General features: G+C 40.4%; 2 protein-coding genes across 4 annotated transcripts in view; one reads left to right on the top strand and one right to left on the bottom strand.

Moving 5' to 3' along the window:
• Nucleotides 1-13181, top strand: part of LOC122551458 (islet cell autoantigen 1-like protein) — a 103212-nt gene extending 90031 nt beyond the window's left edge. Inside the window, exons 12-14 of the mRNA XM_043693391.1 lie at nt 7777-8037; nt 8740-8850; nt 9962-13181. Of these exons, the coding sequence (XP_043549326.1) occupies nt 7777-8037; nt 8740-8850; nt 9962-10077 (488 nt within the window). The 3' untranslated portion in view covers nt 10078-13181. The remainder of the gene's footprint in view (nt 1-7776; nt 8038-8739; nt 8851-9961) is intronic.
• Nucleotides 13182-18650: 5469 nt separating this feature from the next.
• fam117bb (family with sequence similarity 117 member Bb) overlaps nt 18651-26186 on the bottom strand; it is a 233574-nt gene continuing 226038 nt past the window's right edge. For all 3 annotated transcript variants that reach the window (XM_043693381.1, XM_043693382.1, XM_043693380.1), the window contains one exon: nt 18651-26134. In XM_043693381.1, the coding sequence (XP_043549316.1) occupies nt 25819-26134 (316 nt within the window). In that variant the 3' untranslated portion in view covers nt 18651-25818. The remainder of the gene's footprint in view (nt 26135-26186) is intronic.

Below are 26186 nucleotides of genomic sequence, written 5' to 3'. Positions count from 1 at the left end.
ATACTCTTCGGAGGGTCGGTGTGGACTTGTTGGGCCGAAGGGCCTGTTTCCGCACTGTAAGGACTCTTTTAAAAAAAATAAAATCCCAATGATGTGCCCACTCTGCTCCAAAGTGGGCACTTAATTGCCGTTCATTGGTTAGCTCTTGCTGCTGGCCAACCAGACTTCCTATTCTGCAAGTTTACTCCTGGTCCTGCCTTTATACCTATCTCAGCAGGATGGGCGTATTTCTGTCTGGCATCGTAAAATCTTGTAATACCGGACTGTACAGATTATCGATCCCCAATTTATGTAAAACAGTATTGTTCTCCGAGTGTGTGCAATGCTAAACGCTCTCGACTGCTTATCCCTACTTATTGTGAGAAAGAGGTAGTACATCAGCTTAAACTGCTGTACAAAGAATGATTCCACCAATGAACTTTGGAAAGCAATTAGTCACTAGCTCTGATTATTGTCATGTAACTAACCATCATGGTGCTCTCCAGTCAGAATAATTACTTTGTGAATTTTCCTACAGTTGCACTGCTCAATTAAATCAAAAAGAAAGACGATTATAAGTAAAACTAATTGCTTCCAGAGTTCACTGCTAAATTATTCTCTCTGGAGCAGTTTAAGATGCGCCACAAAACACTTTCTCCCATCAAAGCCAGTCCCTCTGGAACACACTCATTTACCTCACTGACTCTCCCCTCCAAGTAATTCAATTCAATTGAAAGGAAGTTTTAAAAATCAAGAGGGAACAGAGATGCAGGGAAATGAACAGACCATCAAAATCAGGATTAAAGTGTAAAAGGATGGGGTAGAAAATATATGCAGAAGAATACAGCAGAAGTCAGAACCAGAATAAGCAATAATTGTGAAAGATTCATGGTTAAGGCTCTTTACCTGAATGTACACTGCATCTATAATAAAACATGAGGTGACAACACAAACAGAAATGAATGTAACTTGGTAGCTATTACAGAGATGTAGTGTAGGATGATCAACTCGAGATATAAGCGATATAACATTTATGAAGAACAGGCAAAAAGGAATAGGAGGTGGGGTAGCTTTGTTAATGAAGATTCTATCAGTGCAGTGGTGATATTGATATGATAAATTGTGGTGTGGAATTGGTGTGGGTAGAAATAAGAATCGCAAGGGAACGAAGTCACGTGCGGAAATGATCTATAGGCCCCTGAACACTGACAACACTGTAGGACAAAATATAAATTAGGAAATAGTGGAGGCAAGTAAGAAAAGCACTATAATAGGTAAATTTAATCTGCATGTTGACTAGACAAATCATGGAAGATGATTTTGTGGATTGCATCATGAATTGCTTCTTAGGTTGTCCATCTTACCTAGAAACAGGCTAGTTTAGATTTAGTAATGTGTAAAAAGAGATCTTGTAGTTAAGGATCTTCTGGGGAGTAGTGATGTAGTGATCCCAAAGTGGTCAAATTTTAAGTTGTTTGAGGGAGAGTAATTCAGGCCTCAAACCATTGCCCTTGATTTAAATAGGGGTAAACACAGAGATATGAAGAAGAGTTGTCCAAAGTGGGAAAGTGAGTGGAACAAAAGTGGCAAATATTTAAGCCGATGTTTGGTTATGCTCAACAAAAAGCTTATTCCAGTCAAAAAGGATAACTTGATGAGAAGGATGAACCACGCATGGTTAACAAAGGAGGTCCAGGAGAGTATCCAGGCAAAAGCTAAGCCAGGCAAAGTGGCAAAAACTAGTGGTAGGCCACAGGATTGGGAATGCTTTAGGAACTAGCAGCAGGTGACTAAAAACAAAATGGGAGAAAATTGAAAGCAAATTGGCAGAAAATACCAAAGCAAACAGCAAGAGCTTCTCCAGGTTTATACAAAGAGAGTCACCAATGTACATGTAGGAGCTTGGAAGATGCAAATGGGAAATAATTGGCAGATAATTGAAACCAATATTTTGTAGTCTTCATAGTTGAGGACATTATAAACGTCTCAAAGATAACATAGGGAAGGTGCTAATGGGAGTAAAGATCTTGTAGCAACCTGTATCTCAAGAATAAAGTGTTTGACAAGTCGCCGGGACCTGATGGCCTGCACCCAATGGTTTTAAAGGAAGTGCCTGCAGAGATGGTGTGCAGGTATTGGTCAGTCTATTCCAGAATTCACTAGATTCCAGAGGTATTCCAGCAGATTAGTGATTCCCCCCCCCCCCCCCCCCGTGTGGTGCTCCTGTTCAAGAAGGGATGGAGACAGAAAGGCAGGAAACTATAGGCCAGTTAACCAAACAGCTGTCATGGGGAAAAAAGCTGGCGTCCATTACTAAGGAAGAAATAGTGGGACAAGTTGAGGTAATCGAACAAAGTTAACATGGTTTGGTGAAGGGATTGTCAATATTTGTCAAATTTGATAGAGTTCTTTGAGGACTGGTAGATGAAATGTGTTTGGATTTTTAGAAGGTGTTTGATAAGGTACCCATGGAAGGTAGGTTCAAGATAGAGCTCACAGCATTGAGGGCAATGTTTTAGCATGGATCGAGAATTGGTTATAGAGTCATAGAGGTATACAGCATGGAAACAGACTCTTTGGTCCAGATATTCTAACCTAGTCTAGTCCCACCTGCCAGTACCCAGCCCATTTCCTTCCAAACCCTTCCTATTCCTATATACATCCAAATGCCTCTTAAATATTGCAATTGTATCAGCCTCCACCACTTCCTCTGGCAGCTCATTCCACACACACCACCCTCTGCGTGAAAACGTTCCTTAGGTGTCTTTTATATCTTTCTCCTCTCACTCTAAACCTATGCTCTCTAGTTCTGGACTTCCATACCCCTTATCCATGCCCTTCATGATTTTATGAACCTCTTTAAGGTCATCCCTCAGTCCCTGATGCTCCAGGGAAAAGCCCCAGCCTATTCAGCCTTTCCCTATAACTCAAATCCTCCAACCCTAGCAACATCCTTGTAAATCTTTTCTGAACCCTTTCAAGTTTCACAACATCCTCTGATAGGAAGGAGACCAGAACTGCATACAATATTCCAAATCAATGTCCTGTACAGCTGCAGCATGACCTCCCAACTCCTGTACTCAATACTCTCACCAACAAAGGAAAGCCTTCTTCACTTTCCCATCTACCTGCGACTCTACTTTGAAGGAGCTATGAACCTGCATTCCAAAGTCTTTGTTCAGCAACACTCCCTAGGACCTTACCATTGAGTGTATAAGTCCTGCTAAGATTTGCTTTCCCAAAATGTAGCATCTCGCATTTATCTGAATTAAACTCCATCTGCCACCCATTGGCCCATGTGATCAAGATCCCGCTGTCCACTACATCTCCAATTTTGGTATCGCCTGCAAACATACCAACTAGACCTCCCATGTTCACATTCAAATCATTTATATAAATGATGAAAAGTAGTGGACCCAGCACCGATCCTTGTGGCACTCCACTGGTCACAGGCCTCCAGTCTGAAAACAAACCTTGACCATCGCCCTCCGTCCTCTACCTTCAAGCCAGTTCTGTATACAAATGGCTAGTTCTCCCTGTAGGTTGAGTCAGGATTAATGGATATTCAGGTGGAAAGCCAAAAGGATCAGTCCTAGGACCTCAATTATTTACTGTTTATGTAATTGACTTAAAGGAGGGGGCAGAGTGCAATGTATCCAAAAAAGACCGAAAGAAATCTGAAACATACACAGACATTGCTGGGAAATCTCAGCAGCTCTGGCAGCATCTGTGGAGAGAATTGAGACTTAATGTTTTAGTCTGGTGGCTCCTTTTCAGAACTATTTTGAAGAAGGGTCACTGGACCAGAAATGTTAACCCTGATTTCTCTCCACAGATACAACCAGTCCCTATTGAGATTTTCCAGCAATTTCTGGTAATGTATCCAATTTTGTTGATAATTCAACAGTAATTGAGAGGGCATGTTGTGATGAGAGTGGTCAAAAATCTAACTGATAAAGTTTAAGGTAGGAAAGAGTGAGGTCATGTACTTCTGCAGAAAGAGTCAAAAGGCAGATAATTATTTAAATGGACAGGGGATCTGTAAGTTCGCATGCATGAACACATCAAACATTAATAATCAGGTCCAGCAAATAATTAAGAAGGTAAATGAAATTTTTGCCTTTTTTTTCCAAGGGGGTCAGAGTTTAAAAATAGGGAAGTCTTGTTCCAACTGCAGAGGATGAGGGGGCGTGAGGCACTAAAGACATAATTCCAGAATAAGGGAATATTTATTTAAAATTGAGAAATAAAGGAATTACTTTGCCTGGAAACTAGTGAATGTCTGAAATTCTTTATCTCAAAGAGTTGTGGAGGCTAATTCAACGGGAAGTATTGAAAAAGGAGTAGATTGATTTGTGAAACATCAGTGTTGAATCTATTGAAAGCTCACGTGAAATAAGATTTGAGGCCAATAATAGATCAGTCCTGATTGTACAGAATGGTGAGTCAGGCTAGTGGAGCTGAATGGCCCATAACTGCTCCTGTTCCCTATGCTAATGACTTCAAGAAGATACCTTCCCACTAATTACAGCAGTGTGGGAACTATTGTAATTTAGACAATAGACAATAGGTGCAGGAGTAGACCATTCTGCCCTTTGAGCCTGCACCACCATTCAATATGATCATGGCTGATCATCCTTAATCAGTATCCTGTTCCTGCCTTATCTCCATAACCCTTGATTCCACGATCCTTGAGAGCTCAATCCAACTCTTTCTTAAATGAATCCAGAGACTGGGCCTCCACTGCCTTCGCGGGCAGAGCATTCCACACAGCCACCATTCTCTGGGTAAAGAAGTTTCTCCTCATCTCTGTCCTAAATGGTCTACCCCGTGTTTTTAAGCTGTGTCCTCTGGTTCGGCACTCACCCATCAGCGGAAACATGTTTCCTGCCTCCAGAGTGTCCAATCCTTTAATAATCTTATACGTCTCAATCAGATCCCCTCTCAGTCTTCTAGACTCAAGGGTATATAAGCCCAGTTGCTCCAGTCTTTCAGCGTAAGGTAATCTCGCCATTCCAGGAATTGACCTCGTGTACCTACGCTACACTCCCTCAATAGCCAGAATGTCTTTCCTCAAATTTGGAGACCAGAACTGCACACAGTACTCCAGGTGTGGTCTCACCAGGGCCCTGTACAGCTGCAGAAGAACCTCTTTGCTTCTATATTCAATCCCTCTTGTTATGAAGGCCAGCATGCTATTAGCCTTCTTCACTACCTGCTTTACCTGCATGCTTACCTTCATTGACTGGTGTACAAGAACACCCAGATCTCTCTGTACTGCCCCTTTACATAAATTGATTCCATTGAGGTAATAATCTGCCTTCCTTTTCTTGCCACCAAAGTGGATAACCCTAATGTTATTGCTCATACCATCTTCTATATCATTAACATATATTGTAAAAAGCTGCGGTCCCAGTACTGATCCCCACCGGTCACTGCCTGCCATTCCGAAATGGAGCCGTTTATCACTACTCTTGTTTCCTATCAGCCAACCACCTTTCAATCCAAGTTAGTACTTTGCCCCCAATACCATGCGCCCTAATTTTGCTCACTAACCTCACAGCGCCGGAGACCCGGGTTCAATTCCCGCCACAGGCGACTGATTGTGTGGAGTTTACACGTTCTCCCCGTGGCTGCGTGGGTTTCCTCCGGGTGCTCCGGTTTCCTCCCACAGTCCAAAGATGTGCAGGTCAGGTGAATTGGCTATGCTAAATTGCCTATAGTCTTAGGTAAGGGGTAAATGTGGGGGTATGGGTGGGTTGCGCTTCGTCGGGGCGGTGTGGACTTGTTGGGCCGAAGGGCCTGTTTCCACTTGTAAGTAATCTATATAAAAAAAAATGGGACTTTATCAAAAGCTTTCTGAAAGTCCACGTACACTACATCTACTGGATCTCCCTCGTCCATCTTCAGAGTTACATGGCAGCTGGTTCGAACACCACAAACTCCGACATTGATAATAAGGTGATAATTACCAAATAATTTGTTTTGTGCTGTTTGACAGATAAATGTTAACCAGGACCCTGGGATTAGTCTTTAACAGTCACTTTGCTCAATACTACACAGGAGTGAGTGTTAGTTTAGTGTCTTTACCCAAAGCATGGAATGCATCTTCTGACTTTGACGATTGAATACAACAAACTGAGCTCCTCATCGAAAGATCATCAGACATCCTGGATCTTCCTTCATTCAAATCCTTCATTAATATGGTGAAACCTATAAAACAGTGCCTAAAACAGATTCTTGAGAAATCATTCACCTCTATATTCATCCACTTACCCCAACCAATTAATGACTAGCTCCAGTCCTGTGCACTTTTTTTTGTTAGTAATCATGCATATTGATTACCAAATAACTGTTATCAAATAGCTACTGGAGATCCACAGCTGATCTAGACAACATCCAGACATTCTCTTTATTGATTTATTAATGACTTTAACAAACTGAACTAGGTCAATTATAATTTGTGTTGGCCTTTCCTCAGCAGCTTCTCTTTGTCATCACCCCATTACCATTTCCCCTATCCTTCCATCTTCCGTTCAGTACGTTGTATCTAGTGCATGACAATAATTCCAGCCTCTTTTTCTACTTCCTTGGCTCTATCATGCCTCAAGACTCTGACTGAAGCCAATTCCCTTTTGTGCTACGTGTATCAGTTTTGCTCCAAGGCTCCTTTGGCAGCACCTTCCAAATTTGTGATCATTGGCATCTAGAGAAACAAAAATAGCAGAAACATGGGCACATCACCCCTGCATGCCATATGCAATCCTGTTCTGGAGAGAATCACACATTTATCATTACAGAATCAAAATTCTGGAACTCTCTCTAGTTTTATATGAACTGCCCCAGTTCAAAGAGGCAGCATATTCTCAGGAACAACTGAGACTGGCAATAAATGACACTGGTTGAAAGTGAGGACTGCAGATGCTTTAGAGTCAAGAATGTGGTGCTGGAAAAGCACAGCAGGTCAGGCAGCATCTGTGAAGCAGGAAAATCCACATTTAGGACAAAAGCCCTTCATCAGGAATGAGGCGGGTGCTCACATCTTATGGATGAATGCCAAAAAAAATCTTTTGGGCTATTTTTGCCTCTACTGCAAGAAAACTTTGATGTGTGATGGAGTTTCTTGGGAACATAACCATACAAAATGTTTGACCGTGAGGCAAAGTTGTTTTACTTTTAAGGTTAGGGGTCGAGAAGTTTTGTTGCGAAGATTTTGAAGAATAGTATAACAGTAAGAGAGAAAGGTGGAGATGTTCCAGGATGAATTCCTGGAGTTTAGGGTGTGGAAGATACAACCAGCACAGTGTAGCAAATGAAGTGTGCACTGCACAACAGGCCTGAATTAGAGTCAATAAGAAATCTTAGAAGGTACTGGGGAAAAATTACAGAAATCGGCACGGGAAATCCAGGAGGGATGAGTTGGTGAACTTGTACCATCTTGAGGTAGTGAAAGGTGCCATTTAAATGTAAATTAATTATTAAATAAATAACTTAAAAACCTCTTCATAACTTTGAGAGACACAGTGATTTAGTAACATACACACCATGTTTTGATTAATTAGCCTTGGACTAGCCCAGTTTGTTTTGGTTACTTATTTCCCTTTACAAATAGAGGCTTTCCACCTGACTGCAGCAGTTATTGAATATGGTTTCTATAACACAACCACCTCAGCTTCTTTATGCTGGCTGTTGTCATTCAACACTCATTGATTGTGATAACTTCTCACTGTGTGTATGCCCTATGAGTGCTCAGACCCTTCAGCTTGTCGTCACCACTAATCTCCTTTCGTGTTTCAGTGCCAAAGGACTTTCTGCCCGACATGTTAGAAAGTGACAGTCTGGAGAAACACGAATTGACCTTTTTGAATGACCTTTTAAACCCTCAATCCAGTACGCCCAGTAACTTCAGCCACAAATGGCAGAGTACGTTTGGAAGCTCTGAGCTCGGTTCGGAGCCTGTGAGTGGGATGGTCAAACCCAAACCAACAGACACACCAACCGGTTTCCTGCCGTCTGAGCTTTTCGAGCTCAGCCATGACCCAACAGGATCTTTCATTGGTGAGTTACATTTCTTCATCCTCACTGCTCTCCAAATTCCAACTTTTGTCCCATAGAGGCTGCAGTTTCAAAAACATAATTTCCACTCATTCCAAGCCCCGAGGAAAGGATCCTGCTGTAATCAGTTCATCAGTGTGACACGAACAAACCTGCATTTCCTGATCATTTCTAGTTCTGCTGAGGACATGCGCAGTGAAGCACTTTAAATGGAGACTGTCACAGTCTCTTTAAAAGAGACTGTGACGGTCTCCATTTAAAGAGACTATGACGGTCTCCATTGCCCCAGTGCTAATGTGGACAGGAGTATTCCTTGATACCCAGTGTGGCAGCAATCCGGAGAATTCCCAGAGAAAACTCCCGATTCTTATATCGGAAGCATGGTGCACTAGAATGGGATTCTTGAGTTCGTGTGCCTCCAAAAGTACTGTGGTTACGGACACTGTCCAATAAACTCGGTTGGCCTGGAAAATCCCAGTCTTCAATGTGAATATCTTCTGGCCCATTTGAATAAAGCAGGCAAATAAGAAGGAAAGATTACCTGAAATGTCAGGCTAAGGATATTCACTAAGGTCTGGATAGGTCAGAGAGAGATAGAAAGCAAGACTGAACATCCCTTCCACAGCCAATGTATCACAAACTCTCTCTCTGCTTGAGTTCAGCATCTGAGTGTGTTATTCTAATACTGCTTTGTTATTGTTTGAGGTTGGACAGATGCACCCAAACAACAGCCAGCACCACTTCTAACCCCACAACATCTGGAGACAAAGGTTCCAGAAACTAACCCCCAGACTCTACCAAATGTTCCATCTAAAGGTACGTGACATTGGGTGAAATAGAATGCTTCATATTTCCTAACACAGACCGGGTTATCATTATCATTGTGTCAGAAAGAACAGCATTCCAAACAAAATAGATTGTAGGGAAATAAAAAAAGGAATTATCCTCATTGGCAAAATAGACCATTGTTTTGTCAATACATGAAATGTTTAACGCTGGCAGGAAATCTATTCATTACCAAAATCAGAAGTCACATGACACCACCTGAAGGAGCAGTGTCCCGAAAGCTTGTAATTTCAAATAAACCTGTTGGACTATAACCTGGTGGACTATAACCTGGTGTTGTGTGACTTCTGACCTAGTCCAACACTGGCACCTCCACATCATATTCATTGCTACACTGAGCTTAAGTTCAGAAGGGCATATCAGGATCTCAGACTTGACCAGTTCCATTGAAGAGGTTTAGATTTAGCACCTGCGAGTATCACCATCAGCACTTCCAATCCAGATACCTTTGCAACGAAACAAGCCTAAGCACTTCAGAGGCAATAGTTGTGAACTATAGTCCAATATGATTAATGCCCCAGAGTGAGGAGAGGAAGAAAGTGAAGTGGAAGATTTAAAATGAAAATATGCCATTGTGCCAGAATAGAATTACTGGCGAAATGCACCATTTATTTCTGATATTTGCACTTGTGGGCGGAACCGTGCCAAAAAATGAGATGCTGGTACCTGAGCTTAACAAGCAAATAGCGGCCCTCCAGAACTTTCATTGATCACCTTGAAATTAGGCAGTCTGCATAAATTATGCTGGTCTTCAACCTTATCTTTTATGTAAATCTACTTCAGGCATTTGGAAGTGACTAGATTTCATCTATTGTGATGAGCTCAGTTAATGCTGGCACAACGTAATTGCCAAATCAGCCCCTCAGTTACTGCTGTGTGAAATAAACTAAAATGCGAGGGAAACCCAGCAGATATTGCAGCAGCTGCGGAGAGAAACAGTTTTGTTTCGATGACCTCATATCACAACCAGGGAATATGAATGGTCTTCTGACGTCAGCTACTTGTGCACCTGCACACCAATACAAGATTGGCTTTTGTCACTTGGAGATGTTATTAATTAAATCTTTCCTCTTCCTTGCAGCATCTAAGGGCAAGACACAGGACAAGTCAGCTTGGTTTAATCTGTTTGCAGACCTGGATCCCCTCTCGAATCCTGATGCAATTGGTCGTACGGCTGAGGACCACCTTAATGCTTGAGGCTGGGTGGGTGGAGAAGGCAGACACTAAATTATATAATACACAAATGTCTTACTACTGCAATTTTATCATATATATATATATATATGGTTTAATGTATATATTTACTAAAACACTGGGTTATGATCTCTTTAGCTACAGCATTTTAAAGAGTTGCATTGGGGGTTGGTTCAATGGAATGATACTGAACCGCTAAGCTATTGGGATGCGGTGTTGATGATTCTGAGTTCCTGTTTAATTTTTCATATTCAGGCTGCGCTGCTGTAATCTGGTTGCTGGGTATTTACCTGTTTACAGATAGCACCAAGCAGATGTTAACTAGTATCTCACAGGCTGTGGGATAGGGCCATACAGTGGATGTAGAAGCTGTGCTGCCTGACGATAGTTTTCCCAGTCTGCTTGCTGTCTTAGGGCCTACACAATGTCTGGGTCAGCTCAATGAACATGGACATCAAGATTGGGCTATTTTACAGCAGCATCATATTAGTCACAAAGTTTCTTTTTTAAACAAGTTGGGGATAAATGGGCTTTTTAAAAAAAATTAAATGTAGAAGTGTTATTTGATTATACAATTAATGATTCATATCTATTTGAGTTTAATTATTTATCTTTTAATGTTGGACTGGTTTTAAAAATGTGATTGAGAGGTGTTTTGAGTGATGTTTATAAGCTGACTGGTTTGGACCAAATTGTTTGTTACTAGACGCAGGCAGCTGTCTGTCTCTTTATGATTTATTTACTCCTGCTGGGAGAACTCCAGCAAGAGAAACATTACACTAACTTCAGAAAGGTGGGGTAGGTACCTGCCATTTGAGCTAATGTTTTCCCTTATGGCACTTGGATCAAATTTATCACTGACATGATTAGCAGTGGAAGTCATCCCTCTTTTTCAATGGAGTGCAGCAGTGCCTTCTTCTGAAGGGGCCTGTGGCTTGATGGAATAGGCCAGATCATGCTGCATAGAGACTGCAACCCTTCCTCACCATCTGCATTTTCACAGTGCAGTGTATAAGAGAGAAATGCAGGAGTATTAGGAGAAGGACAATGAAGCCCTCCTTGCAATTACATCTTTAACTGTGGCCTTAGAAAGCTCAAATGATTCCTCCTTGGTGCCAATTTGAAAAAATAAATAATCTGAAATGAAGTAAGCATGCTTCAATAAGACAATAGTCATAGTGCCATTGGGTTAGTGAGGTGTCAGCCAGGATTCCTGACTCAGGCTGGTGAGCTGGAAAAGCTTGCTGGACGCTTGATTTAATTGTTGCTTTTAATAGTCAAGTGGCCTTGCCCTTGAGAAAAGGGAGGCATGGAGCAGTGTCATGTGCCTGAGGAACAGAGTTTGGGAATTGTCAGCACTGACCCAGTAGTTGGGTTGTTATTTTCACTCACTGTTCAGGAACTCACTTCATTGATGCCTTACCTCAAACGTTGAAAAAAAATCAAAACAAAGCGTTTGCAAGCTCTTGGAGATGTTAGGTTTTTGGTACTGTCCTTATATTATTTTAGAAAGATGACTAGAAAAGGGCATAGGCTGGTACAAGCTGTGTTTTGAACAGAATACATCACTACATAAACACTGGTTACTGTCCAAAAAGCAATAATTCTAGGTCTTGTAGAGAAAATAAAATAACAGCAGAGTTTTTAAATTCTAAGTTACAACCACTGAATTGGGAAAGATGTTTCCTTTAATGAAGAGCAGTCTTGAGCACAGCATGCCTTTACGGTAAAAACTGTTGCCTTGTCAAACATTAGAATTAAACACAGCCTCACTTTACAGTGCAACAGTAACACTAAATTTAAAATCTGGACTATTTGTGATCTAAAATTGAGCCATACGGTCCAATGAATCCCTAAGGTCCAGTCTGCTATGTCCCCTGTTTTATCACAGAAGTGCACATATAAATATGTTTGTTTGATTGCCAATCTCTGGCAACTTTGATGTGATCCAGAATAAGTTATATAGTCTGTCAGTTACAGAACTGCACAAGATATACTGGATAAAATGCAATTCATATAGATTACACACAAATCTCAATACTCAAAACAGCATGCGTGAAGGAACACCAATACTGCTTCATGGTCATGAGACATGCTGTAGGCTGATATATGAGGAACGACTATGGAGATGAGTTACAAGAAGGAGCCTGACCTCTATTAAACTTTATCTCGCCAGAACGGGGAAAAAATGTCCAAGTACAAAGAATAGTACCTTTAGTTCACAAAATAAATGTCACATCATAAACTGGAGCATTAACAATTTATTGAGTACTGTCAGCCATTAAGTCTGTGTTTCATTCACCACCATTCTTTTCTGCATTTTTTGTTTTAGTTTTAAGAAGACCTTTAGTGCAGAAACACCTGCCCATTTTCAATTGTTTTTGGCAGTTGACAGCCTTGTCGAACAATCATTCTGAAGACCAGTCTGTTTCCATAATTTCCTACTTTCACGTGTGTAGAGTTGCCTAGTTTGTTTCTCACTGTTTGATTTTGCTTGTAGCCTGGATGCTGTTCATTAACCTACAGTGATGTAGATGGCAATGCAGCTACAATGTACCCCCCCCCTCCCATTCCTATCCCATCTGCTAGCATTCCAGGTTGGACCGAGCCGAGTGAAACGGCATTACCCAGTGACCCATAATCAATCGAGCAGCTGGCAGGTGAAAACACAGCGAGAAAAGTACCAAATGGATAGAGTACTTTTAAACCATTAGTGTTTAATGTTTAAATAGTGTAAAATTACACAATAATTCAGTTGATCTGCACATCATCGCACACAGACCATTTGTAATAATTAACATCCATAACAGAGTTTCAGCAGTTTCTCCAGTATTGTACCCAATCAAATCCATATCAATCATGCTAATTGCACATGTGGGAAGTGCAATTTCATGGATGAAGTCAACTTGTTTCAGTGAGGGTCATGCTGCAAGCACAGGTCTGTAATTTGACAAAAAAGGAACATCTGTGAAGATGTTTAATACTAATTGTAAAAAGTCAACAATGAAACATAAGATTTGAGTTTCTCTACTGGTTGAGTGCTTGTATTTTCTATTGAATGCTCATCTGGAAACTTGACTTCTATTAAAAATAGTAATTTCTCAACATTTAAATGGCTTTATCCTTCTTTAAATGCACCAGTCTCACAATGGTTTTATTTGCAATGCCGTATTATCTTAATTGTCCAGTACCATTATGACATCTGTTCCTAGTTCGGTTTTTTTTAACCCCCATTAATTCCAGCTATTTAGGTTCCATTGCTAGAGATCAGCACCATTAAAAACTTCCAGATAAAGTCTAAATTTGGGCGGTACGGTGGCACAGTGGTTAGCACTGCTGCCTCACAGTGCCAGAGACCCGGGTTCAATTCCTGCCTCAGGCGACTGACTGTGTGGAGTTTGCACGTTCTCCCCGTGTCTGCGTGGGTTTCCTCTGGGTGCTCCGGTTTCCTCCCACCATCCAAAGATGTGCAGGGTCAGGTGAATTGGCCATACTAAATTGCCCATAGTGTTAGGTAAGGGGTAAATGTAGGGGTAGGGGTATGGGTGGGTTTCGCTTCGGCGGGCCGGTGTGGACTTGTTGGGCCGAAGGGCCTGTTTCCACACTGTAATCTAATCTAAATCTAAATTTCATCTGGAAAATCATCTGGTGACTTTCATTAAGTTAGCAGTATCTTACATTAAGACTGTCATATGCCAACTTAGAACAATAAATAATGGAGATTGATGTAAGGGCTGTGTCTACAGTTTGTTCTTTCCACTTGAATCAACATTAAAGTAATCATGGATTCACTTCGACTTCTGTCCTCCGTTCCCACTGACAGCTACTATCCATGCTTATTAACAAGCAAATGGAAATGGTCCAATGACACGCAATTCAATTGCTTCACCTCAATTGTACCATCCACCAGTTTGTTTCATCTGCTTAACATTTGGCACATTTCAATCTTTTTCGTTTTGCCATAAATCGTTCACCCAGGACATCAATCTATCCCGACTCCAACATTAGCCATGCAGCCCTTCAAGTCATTCCATTATACAATTAGATTCTGACTGATCTATACCCCTAATCCTACACATCTTCACTTGTGTTTCAAAAGAAACATAAGGGGAGGCAGTGGCATTGTGGTAATGTCACTGGACTGACATTCCAGGACCCCAGGCCAGAATTCTGGAAACTTGGGTTCAATCCCACTATGGCAGAGGGTGAAATTTGAATTCAATAAAATCTGGAATGAAAAGCTGGCCTCATTGGTGACCATGTTACCACTGTCAATTATCATAAAAACTAATCCGGTTCACTAATTTGCCATTCGTACTTAGTCTGACCTACATACAACAACATACTAACAGCAATGTGGTTGACTCTCACTAGTCTCTGGGCAATAAATGTAAAATAAATTTTTAGAAGACATTGGTTGAGCCTGTTGGACCCGATGCCCTGTTTCTACATTGTAAAATCTATTCATTTCATTTTTGAAAGTTTCAATCAACTCAATATCCATAGACCTCTAACAGTTCTAAGTTTCTAGGGTTCCAGACTTCACTTTCAAATGATCTAGCTCTAATTTTAAAAACATATTCCTTTCATTGTTCACCCAGGGAATATTTATTCTTAAGAATAATCACTATAGTGTGAAACAGGCCATTTGGCCCAACAAGTCAACACTGACCCTCCAAAGAGTGACCCACCCAGACCCATTCCTCCACCCTATTACTCTACATCTGACTAATGCACCTGAACATTGTGGGCAATTTAGTATGACCAATTCACCTAACCTGCATAACTTTGGATTGTGGGAGGAAACAGGAGCACCTGGGTTCTGGGTGTTGTGAGGCAGCAGTGCTAACCACTGAGCCACCATGACGCACAGTGTCTCCTCACGAAAGCAAGCCTCAAATGAGATAACTGTTCCTTGGTCTGAAGGGAATACAAATTAAATTTGTGCATCTTGTTCTCCAGTTTCACGTGACTCTGCACTGCAACCCTTCCACTATCTATTTCCACAGGCGCAGAACTACAGTGAGCATGTTACCCCAGATGGGATCTGGTCAAGTTTCTAAACAACTGATGCTTAATTTTACTCCTCTCCCCTTAAGTATGCACGTGAAAGTCAGTCATCTACGTGCCAGGACATCTCTGCTCAAGTTTCTCAGAATATAGTGTCTAAACCCCAACCACCTTCAGCAACTTTATCAATGACTTTCCATCTATAGGATTGGAAGTGAAAATGTTCACTGAGGACTGCACACTATTCAGCAACATCCACAACTCAGACAGTGAAGCATCTCATATCCAAATGCATAGGCACCTGGACAATATCCAGGTTTGGGCTAACAAATGCCAGGCAACAACCATTTCCAATAAAAGACAATCTAACCAGTGCCTCTTGACACTCAACCGTATTACCATCACTGAATTCCCCCACTATCAGCATCCTGGGGTTACCACTGACCAGAAACTGGACTTGTCACATAAACATAGTGGCTACAAGAGCATGTCAGAAACTAGGAATCTTGCAGTGAATAACTAACTTGCTGACCCCCCAAAGCCTATCCATCATGTACAAAGCAGAAGTCAGGGGGAAAACGGAACATGCTTCACTTGCCTAGATGAGTGCAGCTCCAACTATCCAGGACAAAACAGACCACCTAACTGACAACACAACCACAAGCATTCAGCTATTCCACCACTGACTCAACAGCAGCAGTGCACCATTTACAAGATTTTTTTAGACAGTGGTTATGTGTGGAATGAACTTCCAGAGGAAGTAGTGGATATGATACAGTTATGATGTTTAAGAGACAAGTTCATGCATAAGCAATGTTTGAAGGGATATGGACCAAGCGCAGGCAGGTGGGACTAGTTTAGTTTGGGATTATAGTCAGCATGGACTGGTTGGAATGAAGAGTCTGTTTCCTTGCTCTATGACTCAAAAATGCACTGTAGGAAATTACACCTCTAACAGATAAGTACAAGGGCAGCATATACACGGGAACATCGCCAGCTGCAAGTTTCCCTCCAAGCCACTCACCCTGATTTGGAAATATAGTGCAGTTCCTTCACTGTCCTGGATTAAACTCCTGGAATTCTGTTCCTACAGCATTGTGGGTTTAAGTGCAGCAGAGATTCAAGACAGCAGCTCACTAAGTTCTAGAGGGCAGCGAGGGACAGGCAAGAAATGCTGGTCCAGGCAGCGATATTCATGTCCCTAGTAACATTTGCACCACAAAAATGTCTCTTATTGGTGACTGTCATGCCTGGTAATCTAACCACCTTGATATTCAATGGTGTTACCATCACCGAATCTCCCACTATCAACATCCTGGAGGTTATCATTGACCAGAAACTCAACTGGGCTCACCACATAAACACTGATTACTAGAGCAGGATAAGGGCTAGGAATACCACAGTAAGTGACTCACCTCCTGACTCCCTGTAGCCTGTCCATCATCCTCAAGGCAGGAATCAGGAGTGTGATGGAATGCTCACTTGTCTGAATGAGTGCAACTCCAAAACCCTCGAAGCTTGGCACCATTCAGGACAAAGCATGCTACTTGATTGGCACTATATCATACAAAATCCACTCCCTCCACCGAAACACTGTAGCAGCAATGCAGAAATTCCACAAGGATCCTCAGACAACACCTTCCAAACTCATCACCACTTTCGTCGAGAAGGATGAGGGCAGGAGATACATGGGAACACCATCACCTTCAAGTTTCCCTCCAAGCCGCTCACCATTCTGACTTGGAAATATGTCACCATTCTTTACTGTTACTGAGTCAAAATCTTGGAATTCCCTCCAAAATGGCAGCTTACCACCACTTCTCAGGGGGAAATTGGGGTTGGGTAATAAATGCTGGCCAGCAAATGATGCCCAGATCCCTCAAATAATGATTTCAAGAAGTTTCATTTGCATTTATTCTTGTCAGCTCTTGTAATTCCTAGTTTCCCATCATTTAGAAAATAATCCAATTTAATTTTCTCAAATTCAAAATGGTGACTTCTCACTTCGAGCAAAAAAATGTAGCAACTTATCTGTCCCTTTGCAACTTCCTTCACCATTTATTGTTCCTCCTCAACATCATCTGAAACTTCCTACAAATTCTAGTCCTGCATCCAAATCATACAGCAGAGAAACAGACTGTTCGTTTCAACATAATCCCAAATTAAACATGCCCCACTTGCCTGCTCCTGGCCCATATCCCCCCAAACCTTTCCTCATCATTTACTTTTCCAGGTGTCTTTTAAACATTGTAACTGTGCCTGCATCTACTACTTCCTCAGAAAGTTGATTACACATGCGAATTAGCGTGTGAAAAATTTGTCCATGTCTCTTTTAAATCTCTCTCCTCTCACCTTAAAAATATGCCCGCTAGTCTCATTGGTAAATTTAATGAAAACATTGACACCCAGAATAGATTCCCGGAGAACATCACTAGTCACATTGTGCCAGAGTGCATGTTCTTCATCCTGACCATTTGCCTATCTTCTCACCAATTTCCAACCCAACTTATAAGCTTACCTCCATATTCTGTGCACTCATTTTTGCTAGCAGTCTCTTGTGGAATCTTACCAAATGCTTTATGGAACTTCATAAGGATAGCATTCATAAACACACCTTTGCTGAACCATATTCATAATCTCACAATATTCAGCTACTCTTGCATATAGCAAAGCCATGCAATATATAGCAAAGCCATGTTGGCTATTCTTTAAAAGCTGTTATTTGTTCATATGTTCAGTCACTTCATGACAGAGAAGGGTCAAAGAGCCAAACAACCTACCATTGCTTCCGAGTGTCATGTCCAACCTTAATAGCAACCTATGGAGGATACTAGAACGCAAGACCTGCTAGTTCCAGCTTTCTTAAATAATTAAGTGCAAATCCAAAAAAAAAATCCAATTTTAATTCCCAAATCATGGGACTTCAACCAAGTTCAGATTCAGATACAATTTGGTTTGTGTCTGTTTTCTCCTTCTCAAACTTAATGTTATTGTCTCTGTTTCTAAGATGTTTCCTTACTATCAGATAGATTATTTATGGCTCAGTACCTGTTCATTTTAAACATTTGCTGAAAGTTGCCTGCACAGTAAAATCAATACTGTCCCATTGTTGGAAACCAATTCATTTAGGAACATCTCAAACCTGATTTCAGCGACACGTAAGGAAATAATCACAGGTATGCTGAAGACAGCATCATTTACTGGTTTGCTGCTGTCATCTGTGGGTACTCATGGCAAAGTGGTGGAGTGGTGCAGTAGGGGTAATATCACATCTGGAGAAACAGCAGTAATGTCTGGCAGAATTATCAGCAATGATTCAGATGCATGCTACTTTAAGTAAGGGATGAAGTGGAAGCCAATCAAGAAAGAACAATTCAACGTTTCTCCAATAATCTATTCAGAATGTTTGCTCTCAGTTGAAAATGTACCATCCTGCCAAAGGCATGTGAGCATATTCCAGCACAATTCGACAGATTATCCTATGTGCGGACTGAGATGAGTCGTACTATCACAATGCCAAATTTTAGATTTGAAACAAAATGACAACAATTAATGAAAACACAGGCTCCTGCTAATCATCCGCTTTACTTGTTTTATGTACGTTTCATGCAATACAAAGGGAGTTTCCAGTTCAAAGGTTGCAATTCTCACTTGTTATGAGTGAATTTCAACAACTCCTAAACATTTGGTCAGCAGCATTAAACTAACAGAGTCACTGGATCTGTTTCTGCAAAATGTAGTCTTGGACCAACAGAAAGAGTTGCTTAACCCAGTCACCTCCCCAAAACATAAATAAAATTAAGTTACAGTACCACCAGTGCTTTGGCAATCAAAATGAGTGGTTTACTTAAATCTATTGATACCAGAAGCACCAAGTAAGTTCTCAATAATTGTTTCATCACCCAAAATAGGCAGCATTCAATCATTAACCTCAACAACCAGATATAAGGGAAGTTGGCAGTGATTCTTGGGTTGTTACAATCTCTATTGGCTGTGGAACTGTGCCAGGCCAAGAACAAGACTGAATTATTTTAAGCAGTGTTGAGCAGTTCTCTCTATAAATGGCCCAATCACAATGTTTAAAAGTAGAAATAGGCAAGACCTTCCAAATGGAGCAATATCCTGAAACTGAGAACACAGGGTAGCTTAATGCATTAGCAGCAGAATTCCTAGTTCAACCTTCCAATTGAAGGAAGGTTCAGGGAACAAACTGCCCCAGAGTAAGGCAGAAGCACGGGCTTTCAATGCAGGGAAAAACTCTTGATAAAATGAACTTAAAACTGTCTTCTCTCTGCTGCCATCAAGGCAAAGAATGTGGTAATATGTTACAAGTGGCAAGGTCTGACAAACTGAAACACAGCCATTGCATAGTGTGGATTTACACATCTTAAATGATGGGTTGAAACACCTTGACTTTAAAAGATCTGTAACTGAAATAGACACTCAGGAGTCTGGAATCTGAAGGGATAGATCCTGAGAATGTCTTAGAGGTTGGAATCTTATTGATGGATTTGAATAGTTTATATATGAAGAGGCGGCTGGAGTGCAGAAAATCAGTTCATACACTGAATGGTGGATTCATCAAACACAGAATAATCTTGAATGTCAGATAACATCAAACTGCAATAAATACAGAATCCTGGAAGCTGACTGTCCTCATGGTCAAACCTGAATTTAGAAACAAAAAACATTGTTGAACTTCAGCAGGTCAGGCAGCATCTGTGGAGAGAAACAGAGTTAATGTTTCAGGTCTAGCTGTCCCACTGGAAGGTCACGCAAGTTGAATCTTGAACTTTCTCTCCACAGATGTTGTCTGTCCTGGGTAAATTCATAGCTTTTCTTTGGTTTTTAATTCAAATTTCCAGCATCTGCAGTATTTTGCCTGTGTGTTGCTGTCAAATCTGATCATGTCTTCACCCAGCTGTCAAGTTTCCAACTCTCAGTCACTGGACACCATCATAATCAAAAATCCTGCCAATTTGTCCGAAAGTTCTAACACCATTTTTTTAAAACACTGAATCGTAGACTCACCACCAGAGATTTGCCCTGAGCATGGACAAGACAGTTATCAACATAACCATCGAGGACTGGCTCTCATTTTTTTGCAACTGTATGGCTTCATTTTCTCTTGGAGGTTTGCAGTAAATGTGTAGTTAATTATTGGAAATAACCCAAATCTAAAGTCCTTTTCTTAGGTGAAGGCGGAGCAGGGGTAGATGAGAAACTTAATCACTCAAGGCAGGGACAGCAGGTGAATGAACAAAATAAACCAGGATCCTTATTCCTAATTTGCCAGTGAACTTGGTGAGAAACTAGCCAATGTGTGTCAAATAAGGCCAGAGCTGATCAGGCTGTCCAGGCTCATACAAAAACAGGGACTTAAGTACTCGATGGTTAACTAATCAGACTAGACCTCCACAAGAGCCAGCGGTACACAAAAAATGAGAAGAAACTCTTTCATTTTGTGATGGCATAACACATATCTCAAACATTAAAGAGTAACAGTGTAATTTTCCCAGTGACATCACCACTCTTTCAACAGGCTTCTTGCTTTTACTAGGGCTAAATATTAGCAATATATTTTAGATGGAACTTCCAACAAGAAATAAAATCATCCTTCTAAACAATATATTGTAGCACAGCCTTAGAATACCTGAAAAACTGGTCCAGTGAAACTACTTTTGGATACAGTTCTTCTTGGACATTGCTACCTTGATTTACTTCATGACAAAGTACGTGCTTTCTCCCCCAATGTCCTGTTAATTTCACAGTTAATTGTTACTTTTCTAATGCCTAGTCCGAGTAGCTGTAGCTGTGGTGAGCAATTACAGCCAAGTCTGCCGCTACCCTCACTACTTATACATGCTGCACAAAAAGGTCATGAGCAAATACCACTTTCTGTCCCCACCCAACAACTTGCCCAAGAGCTGAATATTATCTCATGCGGTTTCATTACATATAGCATTCACTACCTGAGCCAGCTGGAATTATGACCTCAATAACTGCAGCCTGATGTTCACAATCCACTCACTTCTCCATTTCACAACCTATGTTATTTTACCAGAGGAAGGAAATATCTTCCAACGATGAAGGGGTAAGAAATGGAGGAAGAATAAGAAAGAAGGAAATGGAAAATGGAGATATATGGGGAGAGAAGTCAGTCACTTTTGCATAAACAGGCATAGTAGGTGTCTCCAACAGCTGGTTATAGCACACAAAAGAGGAAACACTTTCTAAACCAGGTATAAGGTTCTTAAAAATAAACTTTTTTTGCTTATTAGTGATAAAACTAAACTCAATACACTTCCTGGCCTAGCCCAGTAATAATGTAGCTGCTTGATATTTTTCTTATTTTCCAAACAAAGGTTTATTTCTCTGCTACAGCCCAACATAATCTTCAAATTTGAGGAATAAATAACATATGAATATCTGTTTAATTTCTCTCTGCTGCAATGCTGGAGCCAAGTTACTCCTGATTTATTCGGGACACTCGAGTTAGCATCAAGGATGGGGTGCCATAACAATCTGAGGCAGAATTGCACCGAAACCATTAAGTGATGCTAAACCAAATGCGTACAGTTAAAGGTGGAACTCATTGGTGAAGGTCTGTGACAGATCCTCAGAAGGTACAAGGCAGTATAAAAACAGTCTTGCTTTTTCTGAAAATTTCAAACATAAGGTTTTCCCTATGTGAGGGCTACAGATCCAGTGTCTCTGAAACAAGTTAGTCTAATGTGTTACTCAGATTGTTGCAATAATAATATTTAACATTGATCTTGAAATCCAAGAGTGTATTTCTAGACCTAGTACACAAAGCTCAGCATAAGAAAAGGGTTTAGAAAATAGACATTACATTTACTATATAACTTTTTCCAAACATACTAACAATAAAACATTTTTCTTTACCCCAAGTCTCTGAAAAATGCCAAAGCAATTTTAAGACTTCTTAAAACATTGAGAAGAGATTGACTGAATTCACCCAGTCTGGGTAAGAAAAGGCCTCTTTCACATGAGAACATCACCTTAACGAAAAGTGGAAAAGATTTATACTTTAGGTCACCCATCAATGGCTCTTGCCTCCATGCAAACCTCAAGTCGAGTAAGACGTGTGGCTAACTGAGGAGAGGTTTTAGTGGTGAAACACTGACATAAAATGCTCAATTGATGTGACTGGTTCTTTCTGGCGTGTACAAACATTGTACATAAATTTTCTTACTAGATTATAATGGTCCAGTCATAATAACAGGTGCTGCAAACATTTCACTCCAACACAATTGCAGTCACTCATTTGGAATGCCTTATTGCTAATCAATCGCTATGCACAGGAGAGGTTCCTTGACATTATAAGAGTCAGCACAGTTGACATGAGGAGCTTAGCAACTGTGAACCTCACCCATTTAAAGAGAGAGTTCAGTTTGTTTTGTACAGAGCAATCAATGTGCATGCTAAAATGGTGATATGAGAACATTCAAAAGATTTAAGGAGTGGTATAAGGGTAAAGGAAAAGGAAAGAACAATAATCACTGGGTGACTGCAAATAGAAGTGGTTGCTTTTAAAACAGATAGACACAAACCACTAAAAGTAATCAAAACAATTAATAGAATATTAGCTTTTAACTCAAGGAGTTTGAAATTAAAAGTTTGAGAGTTATGTTTCATAAATTAAGAAAGTGTTGGAAGTTCTCAGGTGAGGCAGCATCTATGGTGGACAGCAAAACAGCTTTGAAGGGCTAACAGTTACTCCTGTTCTTAAGCTCATACAACATAAAACTGCAGACAACACAGCAAAACAAGGTAAATGTATGGAGGGCTAAGAAACTGGTGAACACAGTAAACACAGGACAGGAGATGAGGATAGCAGTGAATATTAAAACTGTCAATGTTTTGATTAATACATTTTGCAAACGTATAGAAAAACAATACAACTGAGCAATCCCAATGGTGACAATGTCAAGTAATCAGGGAATAGTAAATATTATAAGAATATTTGCTGTTTTCACAAAAGGAGAGCAGTGGCAATCTCCTAAGAACAACAGCTCCTTTATTTAGAAAGGAAATGAGGGGATAAGGCACAGGGATATATATTGACAAAAATGCTGAGTAAGTCAAAAAGGGACATGACACTGGGCTTGATATACTACAAGGGCACTTAAAGAAGTAGGTCACATCTTTCTCTATTTCAGGAATCATAAGAAGTGGAAATTGAAACCAAGGATTGGAAAGCAGTTAATGATTAACTTTTTAAAAAAAAGACGACATAAAGGATAGACTACTGTCAGTCCTAGGAGATGACAAGGAGTTGCTGGCACATTCACATGCCTAGTTAAATTCTGGTAAAACGAAAGCAAGGATATCCAGACATCAAAGGGGTCTCCTTTTCAAAACTTTAGTCCATATATTTTGCAACTTGCTCAAATTCCTCAGTTACCAGTACACAGTTCTCACTTCCATGGCTACCCTGGGCTGTGAGCAACTTTTTTTTTAAAACAGCTTTTAAATTCCAGATGAAAGACATTATCAAAAGCTTAGTCATTGCACAAAGCTCATTTCACAAGGCAATTAGTCCAAAGATTATTCCAGGATAAAATCCTATAACAGACCCTACTTTTTCCCTCCAAAAATAACACTCCCACCTCAATTCAACCTGTCGCTAACAGAGACTAACAATACCTACTTACTAACTGTAGACTCCCCTTATTTTTGAATCAGACCCTCAAGATATGAAAAATAAACCTCTGCAATAAATCTGCAAACAGCAGCTGGAACAAAATGCCTATGTCAACAATATCCAACCTCCAAAAGCTGTATAACAGATGCTATTTTTAAAATATATCTCAAATTAGAGATTCCATCTTGAAGGCTGGCAAGATTCTAGTGGATAGAGGAAAGATTTCTCATACAATATATTGCGTACCATCTCAGAAGCTATTAGATTGTGATGATCTATAAAGAGACAGTGTGTTTCCTGCAATTTGCCTGGCTATTGAAGTCAATACTTCCTGAATATATAAAATGAAAGGATCCCTCCCAGACTCAAGGTTGCATGCAAACCCTGCAACACAGTGAGCTCATCTCTCATTCACACAAACGTATGATTGCCTTCACTGAGTACCTTCAATTAGAACATGCACTCTATGAATACAGAATCCAAGAAATCTGGTAGAAATTAACACAATTTAAAAGAAATCAGGACCTGGTGACTCATTGCCAATCTCTTCATTCTAATTAATAGGATGAGACATGTATTTTATCAAACAGCATGTAAAAACAGCATTTATAAACTGATCCTCACCATAGGAACAGGAGTTGGTCTATCAGCTCTTCAGGCCTGTTATGCCATTTAATTAAATCACAGTTGATCTGTACTCACTGCATTTTCCCTTAATCGGGAAAATGTCAATTCAGATAATGAGTTAACGAGCTTAGAATGCTTTAACCATCTGAGGAAGAAACACTTTTAGTGATCAATAGGGAGGCAAGAATGTAGGCAAACTTCATACTCAGGGTTAGAGTTCCCACATTTCTTAACCTTTATAATCAAGGGTAGTTTCAACATTATAATACAAAACTTGCTTTGTTCAATAAATAGTGAAATTCATCAATTTGTTTCCAATATGAACATCCTCCAAATAAAAGTTGGAAGTAGTGGAAAGGGAAGGTGGGATGTAGAAGTGTAGAGACAGATTTTACATTTTGAAAAACTCATTCTCAGGACATTACACATTTGACATATTAAGGGTCTTTGCTTGCAGCCAATTGCAAAAATAAACATCTTAAATTTTCAACATTTGGATTTAAAATTGTGGCTGAAAGCCAAGACAGAAAAAAATTATAACCTCCATTAGGACTCAACACATTGAATAGTTTCAAGCAGAAGCACAATAACGAGCATCAATAAAGCCAGTGGGGACAGGCAAAATATTATTTAGCAACAATGACGCACAAGCTGAATTTATAATGGTGTATGATTACAATGGAGGATGTGAAAGGTCAAGGGGGGCACAGAGTATGAAAAGTTTTAATATTGTTTCATTCACCATCGCATAGCTTCCATTTCTAGTATTGCTAATGTCTTAACACAGACATAACAGCAATATTTCAGAAAGTATAATGACCTATTTGAAAGATCTCCACTTTATCTGGTTAAGCTTTCTCATGTGAAATTGGCCAATGATACAGCAAATATACATGAGCACAAAAGAAATGAGGAAACTTTCCTGAGAACAGAACTACTGTTGCACTCAAGTGTTGCACTAGTGTAAAGCAGGCTTTCAATTGCCTTTGATTAACTTGGAAATATTAACCTTGTATATAATATATATAATCTTTATTTAAATGTAAACAGAACAGGAACCATTAAAAGATAAGGCTCCACAAAGGAGGGGGGGAATAGTGACAGTCCTTTCAAGTAAAATTTTGTCCAATTGCCTTGCTCAAACTTGTGACCTTCCACAGATTAGTCCTTGCCTAAATGGGAGAACATGCACATTTAAAGTACAGTATGTCAAACATCATACGCCATAGCAGAACCACCTCCCATTGTGAAAAGGTCTACACTCTGGTATTGGAAGGCAATTAGTAAATTTTGCTGTTGAGTTAATTGGAAACCCTACATCCCCTGCCCCCAGCCCACCTTTGCCTGTACCCTGGGCCTGAAACCTTATTGCCAAGTTGTAGAGCTGCAGATATGTGAATTTGTTGTAGGTCTTCCCAGCGAAGGCCTGCTTCACTGGATCATTTCTCCAACTCTTCTGTCTGCGCTGACTGCTGGTGTACTGAAGGCTGCAGGTGGCCCATACAGGTTCCTCTTGAAATTCTATCTTGCTCCATGTGTGTTGGCAGAGGGATAGGTTGTGCCAGTGATACTGTAGGTATAACTGCAGCAGGAACTATGAGGCCGTGATTGGAGCCCTTCAGAGTAAGGTCTTGCGTGGGCAAGAGCGGCTTCAGGATACTGACCAGACAGAATGCAGAGCCACTTTTAGGAATAAAGTTCACCTTATTTTTATCTGGGCAGAAGAATTGAGGAACTTCATGCAGCTGCTTTGGTCTAGAATAAAGGAAACACAATATTAGTAATAAAAGAAATTAAATTTCATTAC

Source organism: Chiloscyllium plagiosum, chromosome 7 (genome assembly GCF_004010195.1).
Source record: "Chiloscyllium plagiosum isolate BGI_BamShark_2017 chromosome 7, ASM401019v2, whole genome shotgun sequence".
Taxonomy (NCBI): domain Eukaryota; kingdom Metazoa; phylum Chordata; class Chondrichthyes; order Orectolobiformes; family Hemiscylliidae; genus Chiloscyllium; species Chiloscyllium plagiosum.
The sequence above is the reverse complement of the archived record's forward strand: the minus strand, read 5'-3'. Positions and strand labels throughout refer to the sequence as shown.